General features: G+C 40.2%; 1 protein-coding gene across 1 annotated transcript; it reads right to left on the minus strand.

The window, feature by feature from the left end:
- Positions 1-4,778: 4,778 nt before the first annotated feature.
- LOC117593956 (butyrophilin subfamily 1 member A1-like) lies at positions 4,779-14,824 on the minus strand. The gene is made up of 5 exons (XM_034290759.1): positions 14,617-14,824; positions 12,600-12,953; positions 8,407-8,688; positions 6,410-6,574; positions 4,779-6,259 (listed from the first exon to the last, which is right to left on the minus strand). Exons 1-5 carry the CDS (start codon positions 14,684-14,686, stop codon positions 6,183-6,185), a joined length of 948 nt encoding a protein of 315 aa, XP_034146650.1. The 5' UTR covers positions 14,687-14,824; the 3' UTR covers positions 4,779-6,182.
- Positions 14,825-21,712: the final 6,888 nt, after the last annotated feature.

Here is a 21,712-nt window from a genome sequence, read left to right on the forward strand (position 1 = left end):
CAGGCCTAGCACAGTTTAATCATTTATCCATTTCCTGTTTTCCTCATGTACGATATCCCATTTTCCTTGTGTAATATTACAATTATAAGGGTGTGTCTAAACTACGTGGGCAGTATCTGATAAACCATTGGCTAATCATTGCGCGCAACAAACACTCGACTAAAACCTTTTGTTGGGACTAATACTACCATAGTCAGACACTAGATGTCAGTGAGATTATTTTTACAAGCCCGTTTTTCAAAAAAGTTGGGACGCTGTGTAAAATGCAAATAAAAAAAGAATACAATGATGTGCTAATCTTCTATCTCTGTATTTTATTGAAAATAGTACAAACACAACATATCAAATTTTGAAACTGAGAGAAAGAGAAAACTTAGAAAAAGGTTGTTGTATTGGCCCATGGGTGCACAACACAACATTAGCAAAACAAACAAAAGTTGAGAACACAACAACATTATCACACAACACAACAGCATTAACATAAATGAAACAGTTATAGAAATGCTGAATTCCAGAAAATAATCAACTACTTACAACACCACAACATCAGGTAATAACACAACAGCATCACCCGACAACACAACAACACTAGTTCACACCACAACATCAGGTAATAAGACAACAGCATTGCCTCACAACACAACAACACTAGTTCACACAACAACAGCATCAGCCCAGAACAAAACAGCATTAGCCCAGAACAAAACAGCATTAGCCCAGAACAAAACAGCATTAGCCCAGAACAAAACAGCATCAGCCCAGAACAAAACAGCATCAGCCCAGAACAAAACAGCATCAGCCCAGAACAAAACAGCATCAGCCCAGAACAAAACAGCATTAGCCCAGAACAAAACAGCATTAGCCCAGAACAAAACAGCATCAGCCCAGAACAAAACAGCATCAGCCCAGAACAAAACAGCATCAGCCCAGAACAAAACAGCATCAGCCCAGAACAAAACAGCATTAGCCCAGAACAAAACAGCATTAACCCAGAACAAAACAGCATTAGCCCAAAACCCTACATTTGCAGAATCACTGCATTTTAAGCGATTTCAAGTTGCTCAAAACAGAAGTGCTCCAGACCATAAGGGGCAGTGGAAAGTGGGTTGTTTTTGGTGTTTTACATTTGGTCGAAAAATCTATTGAAGGCTGGTGAAGGCACTCAACCTAAGATTATAATTCATTTATAATTTAAAAAAACGTACATTGGTGAATTTATGTTGTGTTTTTCTTGATTGGGATGACTTCAAATAGGCCTTACGCACATTCCATGACCAAAGGTTCCACACCCACTTCCCACACCATATAACACCAGTGGAGGTAATATTGCTAGCGCTATGTCCGCTATGTCGCCGTTTTTTACAAGGTACCTCCATGACTTGCCTAAACTTAACATTACTGATGTACATCGAATCGTTCTATCCACCTACGAGAGTCCAGCTAGCAAGAAGGAAAAGGGATCCAAGGTGTATATAGGAAGCTACATAGGCAACTACACTGCTCAAAAACATTAAGTGAACACAGTACAACACCAAGTCAATTACTCTTCATGGATATCAATCTGTCCAGTCAGGAACATGTAATCATCACAGTACAACACCAAGTCAATTACTCTTCATGGATATCAATCTGTCCAGTAAGGAACATGTAATCATCACAGTACAACACCAAGTAAATTACTCTTCATGGATATCAATCTGTCCAGTAAGGAACATGTAATCATCACAGTACAACACCAAGTCAATTAAACTTCAGGGATATCAATCTGTCCTGTTAAGAAGAATAAGCGATTGCGAATCAATGTCACCTGTTTTGGACCAAATGCAAGCGACAGCAGGTGCACTGGAAAGGCAACACCAAGACAACCCCCAAAAAGGGAATGGTTTAGCAGGTGGTGGGCACCAACAATTTCTCTCTCTGTATCCATCCTAACTAATTCTTCTAGTGTCCTTGTCACTACTGGTAGCATGATGCGGTGCCTGCAGCCCATTCAGGATGGACAGGGAGTCCAGCTCCTCCAGGATGGCACGTCCATATAGGCCGTCGCAAGAAGGTTTCCTGTGTCTCCCAGCACAATCTCAAGAGCATGGAGGAGATGCCAAGAGACAGGCCGTTACACGAGGAGAGCTGGACAGGGCCGTAGAAGGGCATCAACCCAGCAGCAGGACCAGTATTTGCTTGTTAGTGGAACAGGAGGAATACAGCCAGATCCATACGAAATGACCTCCACAAAACTTTCAGAAACAGACTCCATAAGGGTAGCATGAGGGCCAAACCTAGCGGGACCTGTGCTCAAAGCCCAGCACCGTACAGCTCAATTGGCATTCGTAAGAGACCCCAGAGACCCCTGTTCTCTTCACAGATGAGAGCAGGTTCACACTGAGCACATGACAGATGTGAAAGAGTGGAGACGCCGTGGTGAACGTTATGCTGCCTGCAACATCATCCAGCATGACCGGTTTGATGGTGGGTCAGTGATGGTCTGGGAAGTCATATCCTTGGAGGGTCGCACAGACCTCCACATGCTGGCCAACGGTACCCTGACTGCTGTTAGGTACCGGGATGAAATCATCATTAGATCTTACCCTGGTGCAGTGGTCCCTGGGTTCCTCCTGGTTCAGGACAATGCTGGCCTCATGTGGCCAGAGTGTGTAGGCAGTTCCTGGATGACAAAGGTTTTGATGCCATTGATTGGCCCTCACGTTCCCCAGACCTGAATCCAATTGAGAACCTCTGGGGGGGTCATACACACTACTGAGTCACATTATGAGTTGCTGTGATGAAATTCACGCAAGGTGAAACAGCCTGTTATTTCAATTGTTTACTTAGATTTTCGGTGTGAGTTTGAATTCAGCCCTCAATTGGTTGGTGATTTTGGTTTCTATTTACCGTTGTTACATAATTTTGTTCTCAACGAATTACACATGTATAGTAAAGATTTTGATCTTTAATATATTTTCTTCATCGAGAACAAATGTGTGATTTATGCATTCCCTTAAATTTTTTTGAGCAGTGTCTGAAGTTAGATGCCAAGTCAATGACAGATTTGCAATCGCACATATTAGTTAGTTAGATAATTTACAGTTTTCGTGTCTGCTAACAAGCATTGGTCAATACTGAAACCACAATAACAAAACTTTTCACAGCCAGCAAAAAAAAAAAGTGTATGTGAACCAAACTGTGAATCATTTCTCATTGCCTTCACACAAAATGCGTTCAATGAACACATTCTCCAAAATCTATGAACTCTTTTCTCATTCATACTCCACCACCTGCAAAACATTATATTCACAGCACGTTTCCTCAAATGCACATTCAAAACAGAATGATGGCAACTGGTGTGCATTTCTGCAGTAACCAGATTGAAATATACAGAAAATGTTAGCAGAATATTTAATTATTCCAAACACAGCTAATTGCAATTTCAGCTGAAAACCTACCCAAGTGTCCTGTATTTAGATAAGGACCACTATAATAGACCATGTTATAAACCATGGTCTCTCTTTGAGATAAAGGCCCCTATAATTGACCATGTTTTAAACCACGGTCTCTCTTTGAGAGAAACCAGCGACCAAATCTGCAGCGTTCAACCATTGCATGAATAGTATGAATACTCCAGCAAAAAAACTGGTAAGATGTACATCCTTCAATGATAATTGAGCTGCATATTACAGTACAACATAGTACTTTTACATGTACGGACATTTTGAAATATATTGAGAGTTTTGTGTTTTCTGTAGGAAGAATATTTTCAGACATGAAGGAAATTGCCATTGTTGTCATGGTAACCGGTAACAGTGCAATAAAACTGTGGGAAATTCGGGACAGAGTGCTGGCAGACAACGTAACTTTTGGGAATGTGAATACGGTCACCACAATAATAATTTCCAGAGTCCTGGAGAAACATAAAGTAAGGATGAAGCAGTTGTACACTGTACACTTCGAGAGAAACGCTGAACGTGTGAAATAACTCCAGTATCAATACGTCCAAGTAAGATATCTGTTCAATAACCAAAGAGGGTATTGTGATGGTAATTCCATGTATCGACACTCTTAAAGGAGTAAGAAACAGAGACAAAGCTCTCTTGGCACATTCTAACAGTTTTATTAACTATTATGCAAATATGAGAGACGCGTCAAACGCTTACATACATAATCGTCCGAGGAGTCTCTGACTGGATACATGTCATTCAACAGTATATAAGGGAGGAAAAGGGGTGTGGTAAGATGCTGCCCATCTGTCTCATGTCAATAAAATACATTCCCTTTGTTCTATTACACAAGTCAAATGCTATCTTCCCCCACCTTATCCTTCCTGCCATAATGTTTACTGTTGTGTTTACCTAAAGGAGCCAACTGATCTTACTTCCCCCCAAGGACCACATTCCTGAGGATTAAAAGACTGACACCCTTCTTCTAGACAGGAGGACATGGCCCAAATGCTTAATAATCCTCTGATATTATACAGACATGTGTGTCACAATCAAAGTAAAGATTTACATAGCAGCCAATAGAGAGACAGACATTTCGCAAATGTACCTTAGTTCAACATTTCCATAACAGTATACACACATCTACACATAAAGTACTGTAAAACTGTTTTTTTAAGAGGGCAATGGAGATGGAAGCCAGGCAAACTTCTCATGAATTCATCTTTGTGGATGAAGCTGGATTCAACATGGCAAAAACACATTGCATGGGGAAGATATGTATCTTGGAGATGTTACTTGTTAGCATCTATAGAAATTCCTTTTTTCTAAATAAGTATTAGTGTTCTTATATAAAAAAAAAATTATTTGGGTTGTATAAAGAATAGATTTTAATGTGTATCATTTCAACAGTTCAGTTAATAACAGTTCATATTTACATATTTTCTGTATTAGACTGACATTGTATTGAATCTTTCATTTTGTTTGGCGTTCACTACAACTCATTTTCTTATTAATGCCAATACAAGATCATACCCGGGTCGCCCAAGTGAGTGGCTGTGTCTTTAAACACTACACCATGATTCTAAACATTCACCCAGTGTTGCTATAGCATCTTGAGATAAGCTCTTTTCATCACGTGTTAACATCACGCCACATTTGAAATGTTTACCTCCACCACAAACAGCAACAATGCATCTATGACTGCGGTCCGGAAAAAATGTATATACAGAGTAATGCAATGTTACAAGCAACTGATATATTTCATCTACATATTACACAATTTATATTTCTCATTTGCAAAGTACCCTACAGCCTATTGGTAGGCACAAAATCAGGTAATATCCAATAAACATTTAATTACATGTAGCTATTATTTAAATACGCAGATGGTTGTCTTTAAGAAAAGAATGCATGAATCGCCAAAGCATCTCTCCAACGATTGATCCAAATCAAAGTGACCCAAATCAAAACCAAAGGTCCATTTACACAGGCTTGGCCCATATTCTGACCAAAGGTCCATTTACACGGCCTTGGCCCATGATCTGACCAAAGGTCCATTTTGATTGTTGACCAGCAAGCATGACAATGCAAACAGTTGGTTGATGCTGCCTGAGATGGTCAGAGGAGTGACTGTGTCAAACAGCTTGTGCTCCTTTACTCTGTGGATCATCCTTTTGACAAGCCTGGCAATGGTTAGGATCTCTATAACCTCTGTGCTGGCACCTGTGTGCGCCTCGGCAGAAATGCTGGCTCTGCCTCATCCACCATTAAGGCCACAATCAGGAATGAATTCCTGACGGCTTAACTATCGCCTTGTCACTCACAGAACCAACATACAAAGAGGATACAAAAGTGACAGCTCCATGTGGTGACATTCCCAACATGCCCTTCAACGTACAGTGTGACTTGAAGAAAACACCTCACTCTGCAGGAGTAGGGAAGACTTGTGTGTAAACTTATGTATTACCTCCAACCTGAAATATGGAAATACCTAGTCTGTCTTTGGCTATAGATCTAATTATTTTATTTCACATAAGTGATTCCCCAAGATCTCTGGATATTACAAAAAGCTCTCCCCATACAAGCCGCTTTTAATAATAAAAAGTGTTGGTATTGGTATTGATATCAGTGATTCTGGCCCTGTATTACTTAGTATCGGATAAAACCCACATTTTGTGGTACCGCACACCCATAATAAATACTGGTTTTCTCAGTTAGAAAGTTGATTTCTTCATGATCCAGTTGATTTCTTCATGATCCAGTCTGCACAGCCTCCTTATTCCCATCCTCAACTCCACTCATGGGTGAATCCTCATCATCAGTCGTATCTAGAATTAGAGAACTTGGAGTTAACAAGAGATTTAGACCACAGTAGAGACATAACATCAACACGCTGTGGTAACTTTTTCATGTGTTACTACTGATGATAAAGCAACCAAACAGAAGCTCATCTCACACTGCCCACCAACACAACTTGCCTCTGTTCCTTTTTTTACGTATCCATTCATTGATCTTATAGCGGATATATCCATACAGAGGCAGACCCCAATAAATTCCACAAGCTCCTCCTGTCAGACCACCAATCAGCCAGGCCCACCAGTAGGACTGACTCCAGTAAGACCAGGGTTCAGAAAACATTTGATCTGAAACACAGAAATCCCAACCATTACAACATACTGTACACATACAGTACCAATCAAAGTTTCGGACACACTTTCACTTGAATGGGTGTGTCCAAACTGTTGACCAGTACTGTCAATCAAATGATTCCTGATATCAGAACTGTAAAAGAGAATGTGTTTTAATAACATAAACATACACTCACCTAAAGGATTATTAGAAACACCATACTAATACTGTGTTTGACCCCCTTTCGCCTTCAGAACTGACTTAATTCTATGTGGCATTGATTCAACAAGGTGCTGAAAGCATTCTTTAGAAATGTTGGCCCATATTGATAGGATAGCATCTTGCAGTTGATGGAGATTTGTGGGATGCACATCCAGAGCACGAAGCTCCCATTCCACCACATCCCAAAGATGCTCTATTGGGTTGAGATCTGGTGACTGTGGGGGCCATTTCAGTACAGTGAACTCATTCTCATGTTCAAGAAACCAATTTGAAATTATTCGAGCTTTGTGACATGGTGCATTATCCTGCTGGAAGTAACCATCAGAGGATGGGTACATGGTGGTCATAAAGGGATGGACATGGTCAGAAACAATGCTCAGGTAGGCCGTGGCATTTAAACAATGCCCAATTGGCCAAGGGGCCTAAAGTGTGCCAAGAAAACATCCCCCACACCATTACACCACCACTACCAGCCTGCACAGTGGTAACAAGGCATGATGGATTCATGTTCTCATTCTGTTTACGCCAAATTCTGACTCTACCATCTGAATGTCTCAACAGAAATCGAGACTCATCAGACCAGGCAAAATTCTTCCAGTCTTCAACTGTCCAATTTTTGTGAGCTCGTGCAAATTGTAGCCTCTTTTTCCTATTTGTAGTGGAGATGAGTGGTACCCGGTGGGGTCTTCTGCTGTTGTAGCCCGTCAGCCTCAAGGTTGTGCGTGTTGTGGCTTCACAAATGCTTTGCTGCATACCTCAGTTGTAACAAGTGGTTATTTCAGTCAAAGTTGCTCTTCTATCAGCTGGAATCAGTCGGCCCATTCTCCTCTGACCTCTAGCATCAACAAGGCATTTTCGCCCACAGGACTGCCGCATACTGGATGTTTTTCCCTTTTCACACCATTCTTTGTAAACCCTAGAAATGGTTTTGTGTGAAAATCCCAGTAACTGAGCAGATTGTGAAATACTCAGACCGGCCCGTCTGGCACCAACAACCATGCCACGCTCAAAATTGCTTAAATCACCTTTCTTTCCCATTCTGACATTCAGATTGGAGTTCAGGAGATTGTCTTGACCAGGACCACACCCCTAAATGCATTGAAGCTACTGCCATGTTATTGGTTGATTAGATAATTGCATTAATGAGAAATTGAACAGCTGTTCCTAATAATCCTTTAGGTGAGTGTATGTACTGTGTGAAAAATCACACGATGAATGAAATATCATTCTCAAATATACACCTAACCAGAATACCTAATGACCATTTAGACAACTCAAAACAACCTTGTTATACATTAGTAAACCCATGTATCAAAAACCACCTCACATGAATCTCTGTCCACTAGTCTGGTCTAACAAGGTGTCTGGTATTCAGGTTAACTAATGAAGACCTCACCTGGGACATGAATCTCTGTCCTCTAGTCTGGTCTAACAAGGTGTCTGGTATTCAGGTTAACTAATGAAGACCTCACCTGGGACATGAATCTCTGTCCACTAGTCTGGTCTAACAAGGTGTCTGGTATTCAGGTTAACTAATGAAGACCTCACCTTGGACATGAATCTCTGTCCACTAGTCTGGTCTAACAAGGTGTCTGGTATTCAGGTAAACTAATGAAGACCTCACCTGGGACATGAATCTCTGTCTCCATCTTGTGGTTGATCTGATGCTGTTGAACTCTACAGGTGAACTTGTTGTTGTCAGTCTTCTGGATGGTCACATGTCCTCTCACAGTGTAGCGACCATCTGAGTCTGTCTCTGTCTCTGTAGGTCCATCAGGGAGGATGTTTCCATCACTATTCAACCAGGTCATCTCAGGTCCGTACATCAACCCTCCAGCCTCACACTTCAGGATGACTCCCATGGGATCAACTCCAAACACAGTGATCTGTGGTTTAGATGCAGCACCTTCACAGATTCAACAGAACAAATAAGTCTGTAGGGTCATACGAAGGACTAGATGATGAACTCACTGTAGAAAATTAATTTACTTATTCATTGTCTTATTGGAAAGGATTTGTACTCTGTATGTTTGATCAATTACACATATGCTGAAAAGCTAGTCTCTCTCTGTCTCCAACTCATAAGGCCAGTGTCTTGTGTTCAGGGGCAGTGATGAATGGAATGTTGGCTGAGCAGTAATGTTGGCTCCTTTTAGTAGTAAGAGAAACAGGCCTTTGGCATAAAACCGCCATAAGAAACTGTTCTCTAGGAGGAAGCTCTTGAACAGCAGGGGGGTTATTATTACTTACATCCTACAGGTGAACAGACCTCTATTCCTTATTGGGAAGAGCATAGTTAACTTAAGTCCCCATATAGTAACTGTCCAGATTGATATATCTCAGTCTTTAACCGGGTTGTCTGGGCAACCGACATTCTATGATTTTCTGTCTCCTGGAGCTTTTTGTGCAACATTGCATTTTTAGATTACACTGTAGTGGCTACCATGCCTTGTATGCACATTCTGCAAATGATAATTCTGTCATCTTTACTGTTGGAAGAGAATATAAGCTTGAAACTTGAAATGCATAATTAGAACAGTCTGTCATGACGTTACTCTGCTGGTCTCTGTACTCATTCTCTGTCAATGCCATGATACTTGTTTCCATGGCACCACGTAATTAAACTTTAAATAATCAACTGTTATACCAGACTCTGAGAAGTTTTTATTGTAATAAATCGCCCTGGAATCTGATTGGTGACTTACATTAGATAGTGTGATGGAGCGATTACCTGACAAAGACTTCAGATCACATGTAGATGAAAGACTTAAGACAGATGGGACCAATTTGCATAAAGCAGTGTTGCGTTTTTTTTCCCCTTTAATTTTATTTCAGAACAAATGTGATTCCAGTGCTTATACAACTGCTACAATGGATATATAAGTCTACAAACCCCTGTTAAAATACCAGGTTTTTGTAAAAGAATGAGACAAAGATAAATCATGTCAGAACTTTTTATGAGACCTATAATATGAACAATTCAATTGAAATACAAACTGAAATCTTCGAGGGGGTAAGATGAAAAAAAATAAAATAAATACTTACAATAACCTGGTTGCATAATAGCATAAGAGTGCACATCCTCTTATAACTGGGGATGTGACTGTGTTCAGAATTAACCAATCACATTCAAACCCATGTTAAATAGAAGTCTACACACCTGCCATCATTTAAAGTGATTAATCTCAAATAAAGTTCATCTGTTCTAGTAAGATTTTGCTGACATTTTCTTAGTTGCATCTCAGAGCAAAAGCCATGGTCCACAGAGAGCTTCCAAAGCATCAGAGGGATCTCATTGTTGAAAGATATCAGTCAGGAGAAGGGTACAAAATAATTTCCAAAGCATTAGATATACCATGGAACACAGTCATCATCAAGTGGAGAAAATATGGCACAACAGAGACATTATCAAGAGCTGGACATCCCTCCAAAATGTATGAAAAGACAAGAAGAAAAATGGTCAGGGAGGCTTTCAAGAGGCCTACAGCAACATTAAAGGAACTGCAGGAATTTCTGGCAAGTACTGACTGTGTACCTCATGTGACAACAATCTCCCGTATTCTTCATATGAATGGGCTATGGGGTAGGGTGGCAGAATTGCCTTTTCTTACCAAGAAAAACATCCAAGCCCGGCTGAAGTTTGCAAAAACAAACATCAAGTCCCCCAAAAGCACATGGAAAAATGTCTGACGAAACCAAAGTTGAACTTTTTGGCCATAATTCCAAAAGGTATGTTTGGCGCAAAAACAACATTGCACATGTTGTGGAAATTCTGCCACCCTACCCCATAGCCCATTCATATGAAGAATACGGGAGATTGTTGTCACATGAGGTAGTTCACCTTTCAGCACGACAACGACCTAAAGCACACATCCAAATCCACAAAAGCATGGCTTCACCAGAAAAAGATTAACATTTTGGAATGGCCCAGCCAGAGCCCAGACCTGAATACAATTGAACATCTGAAGAGGGCTGTGCACATGAGATGTCCTCGCAATCTGACAGATTTGGAGCGTTTTTGCAAAGAAGAGTGGGCAAATATTGCCACATCAAGATATGCCATGCTAATAGACTCCTACCCAAAAAGACTGAGTGCTGTAATAAAATCAAAAGGTGCTTCAACAAAGTATTAGTTTAAGGGTGTGCACACTTGTACTCTCTGAGAGTGTGCACCCAGGTTATTGTGAGTTTAAAATGTTTCCCTCTCAAACATTTCAGTTTTAATTGTTCACGTTGAAGGTCACATTAAAAGGTGGACAAAGTTTTGACATGATTTATCTTTGTCAAATTTTTTTACATCACAATCACCCGCCATTTTAACAGGGGTGTGTAGACTTTTTATATCCACTGTATATCACCTTGGTTTTAGTACAAAAATCCCTTTTCAATAGCACCTTGTCAGTCTGACATGCTAAATAGCTATGATCTTCCACAAGCACAAAAAGGTGGAATCTATCAATGATGATTTTCTACCGGTGGTCATAAAATGGTCGTAGAATAATTTTACAAATCCCACTGTTTGATGTGTACAGACAATCTTAATTTCTGGACATAAGTACAAATTTAGGATTGTTTCTGCGCAATACTGATAAATGAAGGTGAAAAAACAAAGGCGATATGAGGTAATCAAAGAGAGACTTATGACTAGTCCTATACCTCATATTAAGGGAGAAAAAGACTAAGGCAAGCAGGTTAGACATAACTCCAAGAATCTCAGCACGTAAACTTTTGTACATTTCACCAAGCTCCAGGCTAAAAGCAAAGCCAGTATATTTCTCAGATGATGTTCTGTATGGTGGTCTTATGCAACATAATATTCATTTTTTGTATAAGATATTTATGTTTTGTTTGTTTCTGGATGGGGTTGAGGACAAATGACCATTGGACAAATAAATCAGTGCTACCAGTCCACAGGACAAGGGCCTTAAAAAAATATAGTTTGCCCATGTTTGTTAAAACCTATTCAGCTGACAGTGCCTAAGATCATGGTACCAGTTAGCAATATATATCCATATAAGAAGGACAGTGCCTGACTCTGAGATCAGGACAAGTTACACATCTCTTGAGATAAAGAACAGGAACAAAGGAACTCAATGACAAATTTGGCTAGCACAAAACATTGCTAGCCACTATACATACAGGTTCTATTGCAAACCACTTTGATAGTTTTTTTTTAAACGTGCATAGTTTTGTAGCCATGGAAGTAAGCTTTTCAGACGATACATGTTTCAGGGTGGCACCTTGTCATAAGAGACTTGTGTAGCTGTGTGCAGGGATTTATTTTTATAGCAAAACATTGGTCAGCACTACAGCTATTGTTTCCACTTTGCTAGGTCTCTTTTCAAATATTTCTGACAAGTGTGAGCCTTTTAATGACTTTTTGTGATATGACACTTTCAGGGTACAAGTTGCCAGCATGCCTGTGACTTCACTCACAAAAGTCCTTGTAAAGGCTGTTGTTTGTATTATTAGCAGAGTTCACAGTGGGTGGTAACAAATACCTGAATAGATGTAAAGTGTCAAATCCCTATTCATCTTCATTATGTGCCTTCATTGTGTTATATCAAACATTACAATAAAAGTGAACATTTCCTTCACATAATCTTGTGTTGTTTATGTAGTACTTATATTCTTACATATAATCTAATAATTGGAATTCAAACTAAAAGGTTGCATCATCAATATAAAAACAGCCTTGTGCTTGCGCTTCAAATAGTTCCTGAGCTATACGGTTTTAGTCTGGGTATGACATTTTCGGCGAAAAAAAAATAAAATGCCAGTCAGCTGTAGAGGTTAAGAATATTTAAAATAACCTACCAACACTGAGTTGAACAGAGGCTTTCTGGTTGAGGCTCTTCAGAGTAGGAATAAAACAGATGTATATGCCATCATCAGAGAGTTTCACCCCGGTCAGTTTTAAGGAGATGTTCCCGTTCTTCAGTTCTTCCTTAAACAGAGACGTCCTTCCTCTGTAATTGTTATTCTGGTCATCATTGTAGTCGTCACGGCTACGGTAGAAATGCACCTCTTTAGGTTTGAGGTCAGGTCTCTGCCACACCACGGCTTCTTCAACAGCGTTGATGGTTCTGACGATAGTTCTCAGAGTACAAGGAAGGATGACATCATCATCTACGGTGGCCACAACTGGTTCTGACTGGCCAACAACTTTAGCTGAAAAACAAATAATGTTTTGAGAATGAATAGGAAACACATGCACAGGTAGTCACATAGAAGATCAGTGAGTGTTCAGTAGGGCTGTCCCGAATACAGTAGATTTTCAACGATTCTCTCGTCTTTTCACTTGACGAACAAATCAGTTATTGTCACCTATATTGATAGTTACTTCCTCAATGTCATTCATGAATGAAAGAAAAACAAACGTTGTTGTGCCATGAAATGAAATAGCTTTGACAGTGTAAAGTTCATCTTCAGTCGAGCTAGCAAATGCTCAGTTGTTTTGACTATTTCAATTACTAAGCTAGTAGACACTAGTACGCCTATTAGTGGCTAATAAGCTGTTAAAACGGTCAATGGCAAAAGCCATACAGTTCATAGATGCCATTTGGGGTGGAGGTAAACTAAATAAGAAATGTTTGTCAGTTTAACACAATGCTTAATGGTATCTAACAAAATATTCAAATTTGGTGTGATGTTAATGAGTGACAAAAGAATTCTAATATCTAGGTGTTATACCAACACATGGCAAACATATAGGGTGGTGTAGTGGTTAAAGACACAGCCTCTCATGTCTGAGCCCTGGGTTTGAATCCAGTGAGTGCAACAACACAAACCTAAACAAACCTATACGAATGCTCATACCCTCAGAATCCGAGAAAATGCCTAAAACAAATTTAAGATGTATTTCTAAGATGTACCGTCATTCCCCGTTTATACGCCGCACCGTTTAATTCATTTTATAGCTTTGTATGTATACAAACCCGAGTATTAACAGCATATATGCCCGTCGTACATACATTCAGGGACATTATTCCAGCAAAAGCCAAGGTATGGCAATGTGAAATGACGTCAAGGACATACTATGCTATTGAAAACTGTTTTAACAGACATATAGCTCTCTATCACATTCACAATATTCAATGTATGGAATGCGCAATTTAGAGAGTGCAATGAAAACGCCTTTTGTCGTATCTATTTTGGCAAATATTTCCACATAACGGACAGAGTGGAGGTTTAATTATCATTAGTAATTTGTTTTAACAGAAAATAAAAAAATGCATTGAATTACATGCTGATTTCTAGTAGGTAATCCATTACATGTAATCCGTCAAAGCATGGATATCCATGCTTTGATAGTTAGTGAAAAATCTATGTTGAGGCACATAGATAATGTAGTGTAGAATATACCGATGCGATATGTGATTCTGACATTTTGAAACGAAACTTTTTGAAAACGAAAATGAAACATGTCACTTCTTTTTAACGAATCGTTCGCGAATTGCACAACAGGAAGTCACGTGAAAGTAAAGGCTCTTTAAAAAACAAAATAACGCGTGTCTTGTTATTCCTCGCTATCAACGTTTTTATAACATTCGAAAGTAATGGCACTAACAAAAACAGTAGTACATCCCCTTTTCTTAAGTTTAATGTAGTAATCTGTACATACCGATTTAGAAAAAAGACTGACGACTTTTTTTATATATAAACTTTTATTTGCTTGAGGACGCTATTTCACAGAGAACTACTGCTGTTGGGAAATGAAACGGTATATCTCATTTCAGCGCCTTGCGATGCGTATTAACCTGGTTACGTTTTGAGGCCGTCTTTATTCCGCCAGCAGTTTTGGCAGTGTTTGTAAACAAGCATTAACTCCTACCTGTATCCTCTGCCCAGACAGGAAATGCCAGAAAACCGTAGACAACAATACGCATCAAATAATCCTTCATTTCGTTAAGACACTGGCATTACACCACTAGTTAAACTATTGTAACCGAGCAAGAAGGTTCGCCTAACTTAAAACTTGAATAAGAAAATAATGAACGTACACAAAGTTCAAGAGCAAGATGAGTTATGCAAGAAAGCATGTGACAATAGCAACACTAACGATGGCATCACAATTGTATTGTAATCAAGAAACCTTAAAGCGCCAGTGTCACTTTATTGCATTGTGTATAATTGGTTTAAAACAAAGTAAATTGCAAACAATTGCCATTTTTATGTTGTTTTCGAATGAATGCAAAGAACTATTAACGACAAAAGTATATATACATAAAAATAATGTTTTGTTAAATATATTGCCTTACTCCATGAAGCCAACATGCTCGTTAGCAGGTTTTATCCAACTAACTCTGAGTTTGTCCTACTCTTTCACTGAAACCTGCAATCTGAATGTGTCAGACAGGGCGTCCTTTTCTCGAAGAGCGCAGAAATCTTATTCGGGAGAAGGTGATCAGACCCCGCTTGAATGTTTTATCATTCCCTAATGATTATCTGTTTGAGCAGCATTACAGTTTCTATGCACAATCGATCATTTATCTGAAAAATATTCTCACAGTTCAGAACACATTCTTTGTGTTGCAGTTTTCAGTAAAACAGGTGATGCGTAGCATATGTCCAAGGCAACCGTCTCGGGCTGTCATAGATGTGACACTTGTACTGAAACGTTTGTTAGTACACTCTTGTAGTGTTCCCAAGTCACAGACCGACGAGACTCATCGAAAAATAATTCCACAGAATTGCATGCATACCCGGCGCCACGGGGGGGCCAGGGGGACTTAGCCCCCTCAGTTGTATTTTCTGCCCCCCAGTTTAAGTTTTAAATTCCCTATAGAAAATAACAAAAAAATATCATAATTTTTAACTGGTGTCAGTCTAAGCACTAATCAGTTAATATTTTAGGAAATTCATTGAACTTATCATCCCCCCCCTTATCAACCCCACTCATCATTCCCTACCATATCTGCCTTAATCATCATCCCCTCCCATATCTACCTTAATCATCATCCCCTCCCATATCTGCCTTAATCATCATCCCCTCCCATGTAAGACAGTGAAGGGAAAGGATCATAAGGACTGCCGATCTCCAAGTCATCTTCCATAATAACAAACAACACATTACTATCTGTAGATCACTCAGTATTTACTGATCTTTTTAACCCTTTTAAAAGCTATTTTATGTAAAACATGAATGCAAAAAGATACCCTCTTCATAAAAAAAACATCTGCCAATTAATTCCTGCAGAGAGAGAAGTTATATTAATCTCTCCTCTACCTTCAAGACATTCAGATTCCCCAGGTACAACATAGAGGCAAATCATTTCATATTTTATTCCATGTGTAACAAACATACTTAAAATCAACCAAAATCAATCAAAAGAAAATCAGAATGAATGCATTATTCTAAACAAACAAAAACAATTTACGAAAAATGTTTTTGATTGTGATGTAAACAAACGTATGAGTACTGACTATTATCTTTTTACATCAAATGACTGAGTCTATTTGACAATACTACTCTTCTCTTTATGTACCAATTTTAATGCACTAAGAAAATTATTGAAGAATGTACAAAACAAAATCTTGGTTGTGGGGAAAGCAGGACGCCAGTTGTGGTGTTAAAGGACAACAAAATAATTTAATAATGAAACAACAAAACATCAGAAACAAGGCAGACATGCAGCCAGGCAGGACCACAGAACGGCATGCAAGACACACACAAAAAGACTCAATGACTTGACAAAGGGCTGACAGAACTGGGCAAACTAAATAGGGTGAACAGGCTATTCAAGAACAAAAGCAAAACCCAAACTGGACCTCACATTATACCTTTTTATATTATACTTATTATACATTTGTTCCAATGAACTTCTATTTTGTACATAAAGAACATGTTTTTTTTTTTTATGTCACCATGGTTGGACAAAATTAAAACACTTCACCAAGCATCTCCTTAGATCCAGAGGATTGTAGTAGTTCCATTCTGATGGTTGTCATGGTGATCAACCTCACTCTTCTTCAACAGGCTCATCTGCTTAACATAGAGGAGACCTCTGTGATATTATACTTTTACCTTTTCAGACACACAATACAGATAACCTTTCAGACAACTAAAAGAGGGGTGCCTCAGAAGTGTTTGTACCCTTTCATACAACTAAAAGAGGGGTGCATCAGAAGTGTTTGTACCCTTTCAGACAACTAAAAGAGGGGTGCCTCAGAAGAGTTTGTACCCTTTCATACAACTAAAAGAGGGATGCCTCAGAAGTGTTTGTACCCTTTCATACAACTAAAAGAGGGGTGCATCAGAAGTGTTTGTACCCTTTCAGACAACTAAAAGAGGGGTGCCTCAGAAGTGTTTGTACCCTTTCAGACAACTAAAAGAGGGGTGCCTCAGAAGTGTTTGTACCCTTTCAGACAACTAAAAGAGGGGTGCCTCAGAAGTGTTTGTACCCTTTCAGACAACTAAAAGAGGGGTGCCTGAGAAGTGTTTGTACCCTTTAAGACAGAAGAATTCTGCTCCAGCATTGACAACATAGTTTATTGTTGTCATAGAAAAAGAACATGTGTGAGGGTTCATGTGCTATGTGTTGTTTTAACTCTGTTTGGTCACTGTAGGATAGAAAGGTTCCTTTAATTTCAACAAAATATTGTATTAAGTCAAGTCACAAACCAACCATAATGTAGGCCACTTTAATGAGTGAGCGGTCTGCAGACAGATGGGAGACAGACAGGATGTGCTTTCAGTTTAAGATTATTTGACAGTCCTGGTTGCCTATTAACAAACATTAGTCCCGTTTCTGGCGAGGCATTTCCTTACAGGCTCTGCAAATGCACCTGGAGTGGTTTGAAATCATCTCCAGAGGTTTCGTGTTGGCAGTTGAAAATGTGTACTGTGCCCTCACAGATACACAGCTACGGTGTAACTGAAACAATTCAGAATTGTCTGAAAAGAGTGATAAACTGCTCAATACAACAATTATTATAATATAATAAATACAGTATTTTAATATTAATAGATAAATGTTGACCTCAACTGGGGATGTCGTCGGGCGGTGGAAGGAGTACTTCGAGGATCTCCTCAATCCCGCTGTCACGTCTTCCATTGAGGAAGCAGAGGATGAGGGCTCAGAGGTGGACTCGTCCATCACCCGGGCTGAAGTCACAGAGGTGGTCAAGAAACTCCTCGGTGGCAAGGCACCGGGGGTGGATGAGATCCGCCCTGAGTACCTCAAGTCTCTGGATGTTGTGGGGCTGTCTTGGTTGACACGCCTGTGCAACATCGCATGGGGGTCGGGGACAGTGCCTCTAGGATGGCAGACCGGGGTGGTGGTCCCTCTTTTTAAGAAGGGGGACCGGAGGGTGTGTTCCAACTATAGGGGGATCACACTTCTCAGCCTCCCCGGGAAAGTCTATGCCAGGGTTCTGGAGAGGAGAATACGGCCGATAGTAGAACCTCGGATTCAGGAGGAACAGTGTGGTTTTCGTCCAGGCCGTGGAACACTGGACCAGCTCTATACCCTCTACAGGGTGATGGAGGGTTCATGGGAGTTTGCCCAACCAGTCCACATGTGTTTTGTGGATTTGGAGAAGGCATTCGACTGTGTCCCTCGCGGCATCCTGTGGAGAGTGCTTCGGGAATATGGGGTCCTGGGTCCTTTGCTAAGGGCTGTCAGGTCCCTGTACGACCGAAGCAGGAGCTTGGTCCGCATTGCCGGCAGTAAGTCAGACCTGTTCCCAGTGCATGTTGGACTCCGGCAGGGCTGCCCTTTGTCGCCGGTTCTGTTCGTAATTTTTATGGACAGAATTTCTAGGCGCAGCCAGGGGCCAGAGGGTGTCAGGTTTGGGGACCACACGATTTCGTCTCTGCTCTTTGCGGATTATGTTGTCGTGTTGGCCCCTTCAAACCAGGACCTTCAGCATGCACTGGGACGGTTTGAAGCCGAGTGTGAAGCGGTGGGGATGAAAATCAGTACTTCCAAATCCGAGGCCATGGTCCTCAGTCGGAAAAGGGTGGCTTGCCCACTTCAGGTTTGTGGAGAGTCCCTGCCTCAAGTGGAGGAGTTTAAGTATCTAGGGGTCTTGTTCACGAGTGAGGGAAGGATGGAACAGGAGATTGACAGACGGATCGGTGCAGCTTCTGTAGTAATGCAGTCGATGTATCGGTCTGTCGTGGTGAAGAAAGAGCTGGGAAGGTGTTCCGGGCCCGTTCTACCGGGAGGAGACCCCGGGGAAGACCTAGGACACGCTGGAGGGACTATGTCTCCCGGCTGGCCTGGGAACGCCTCGATGTCCCCCCGGAAGAGCTGGAGGAAGTGTCTGGGGAGAGGGAAGTCTGGGCATCCCTGCTTAGACTGCTGCCCCCGCGACCCGGCCCCGGATAAGCGGAAGATGATGGATGGATAAATGTTGTGTTTATATAAGAAATCATGCACTAACCATTGCAATGAATCATGGTACGTGTGTACCATAATATTCTGTTTATAAGCCCCAAATTAGGCTCTTTTTAATGACAGTGTGCGTTTTTTATGTGGAGTCAGCGGGTGATTGGGCCTCTATTGTCAGTGAATCTGGCAACCCTGGGTGTAACGTCAGATTTTTGAACAGTGGAAAATTAAGTAACAAAACATAAAAATGCAATGTAGATTTGTCTGCCACACAGAGGAAAGAAAACCAATTAAATATAATGATATGTGCCCTTGAGAAATGTATTTAATAAAGTTGTTGAGCAGAAGAAGCAAGAGAAAAATGTATAGATCTGACTTTACAATGACAGGACCAGCATCACAGCATTATAGCAAAGGGGAATTACAGTTATGGTCCAGGTCCAAAAGCAGCTAGCAGCGAAGTTTGTACCTGGAGTTCCTTTTTTAAGCTTCTGTTCATCATTGTACGTGAAACATATGTAAATTTTTGGGACAATTGTATAAAAAAATATATTATCTGCCTATATTTTAGTTGAGAAATCAGGTAGCGAGACTTTTGCGATGGGGGCTGGTGGTAGGGGGGGCCTCCATGGATTAGGTTTTCACCCATGGAAGGGAATAACTTTAACAGGTGACTTTCTGCTGAAGTTGATTGGATGATGTTGACTGATGAAAGAGTCCAATAGCTATGTAAACAGAACTTACACAGCAGTATAAAAGCATGACTGGTCCACAAGGCTTTGCTGGTCACATTTGAGTCATGGGGTTGCTCATTCTTTGTTTGAGATCTATATGCTTGTTTGAATTATTGTGTCCCCTTGTTTATCTGAATAGTATGAAAATATCCTTCCACTGCATATTGCAGTCCCTCGATTGCAAATGCCTCTATCAATGCCTCTATCTGGAGGACATTGCAGAGGTATTACACCACAAATAATCAATTACACTGACAGTTAAACGAGACATACTCATATTCAAGGAATTGAGATCTGTTGGGACGGACAAACACTGGCTATTTAATGTTGTTGCCACTCACAAAGAAGCTCAGCTTGATGGGTGTAGCAACAGTAACTAAGATAGGCGGGGCTTTTTGCGAAAGGTCAGTTATGACTTGTACATATATTGTACATTAATATTAAACATCTGTCATAGGGCGCTAACAAATTAATTTGTTTATAGAATTATATATGTTTTGAAATCCCTGTTATGCCAATTGTATAATATTGACTACACAGGTTTCTGAGAACTCTGTCGTTAAGCAACCATCTGTGAAAAAGTTTGCCAGTGGAAACCGTTTTAATAATGTAAACTTGTGTTATAGCCACACCCATTTATTTACCGCTGTGGTGGAAAATGTTTTCAAAATCTGTTTATAAGCCACGGTTTATGAACAGGAATTAGGTAATGTGGTTTATGAACAGGAATTATGTAATGTGGTTTATGAACAGGAATTAGGTATAGTGTTTTTTATAACAAAACATTGTGTTTTTGAATTTCTTTAAAGCTTGTGGACAAAAGCAGAAGTAAAACAAAAAACCAGGCAAGCCTAGTTCAGCCGGCCCACGATTAGAAGAATGAATGTTGTTGCCCTGGATTCAATCTGCAGTGTCCTATGTGTCAGACTGTGTCTTTAACCACTACGTTATTTAAGCAGCGGGTGTTGTTGCACTGTATATGTGTGTAGAGATGTGGGGTCTGTTTACATCCTGCATTGACTCCAATCACTCCATTGCCAATTCGTTCCTTTAGAAAACAGTGACAGTTAAATAGTTCGAATTTGTTCGGTCCGTGGAAAGGATGGAAGCCCTGTCAACTGTGTGGCAGTTCACGTCTCTAACCACTACGCTATTTAACAAAGGGTGGTCGTTCAGTGAGTGACATTCACTCTTCTTGGCCGGCTCCGTTTACACAGTCCAGCAAAAACAGTTTTCACAAAATGGGGCAGGAAAGGTGATATTTAAAATTTTGGGAAGTGTGATGGTCTTGTAATTTTCTGATCTTCCACATGGGGGACAGATCTAACATGTAGTACGTTTTACTCCAGTCATGTATATAGTATATGGTAGTACCTTTAACTCCAGTCATATAGTATATAGTATACTGTAGTACCTTTAACTCCAGTCATATACTATATAGTATACTGCAGTACCTTTAACTCCAGTCATATACTATATGACTGGAGTTAAACTCATATACTATATAGTCATATTCTACATAGTATACTGCAGTACCTTTAACTCCTGTCATATACTATATAGTATACTGTAGTACCTTGAACTCCAGTTATATACTATATAGTATACTGTAGTACCTTTAACTCCAGTCATATACTATATAGTATACTGCACACAAAGTGACACACACAGGTTAAAATGGCAAATAAATGGTCAATTTCAATTCGTTTCTGTGTACAGTCAATGAGTTTGTCAGCGCTCACGCGGATGCACGCTCACGTGAACTAGTGATTATACGTACTCTACATGTTGATGAGAACTTGAGGCTGAATTCAGGTGACAGGGTGAACTAGTGATTATAGTACTCTACATGTTGATG

The sequence above is a fragment of the Esox lucius genome, chromosome 24, assembly GCF_011004845.1.
Source record: "Esox lucius isolate fEsoLuc1 chromosome 24, fEsoLuc1.pri, whole genome shotgun sequence".
Lineage (NCBI taxonomy): Eukaryota > Metazoa > Chordata > Actinopteri > Esociformes > Esocidae > Esox > Esox lucius.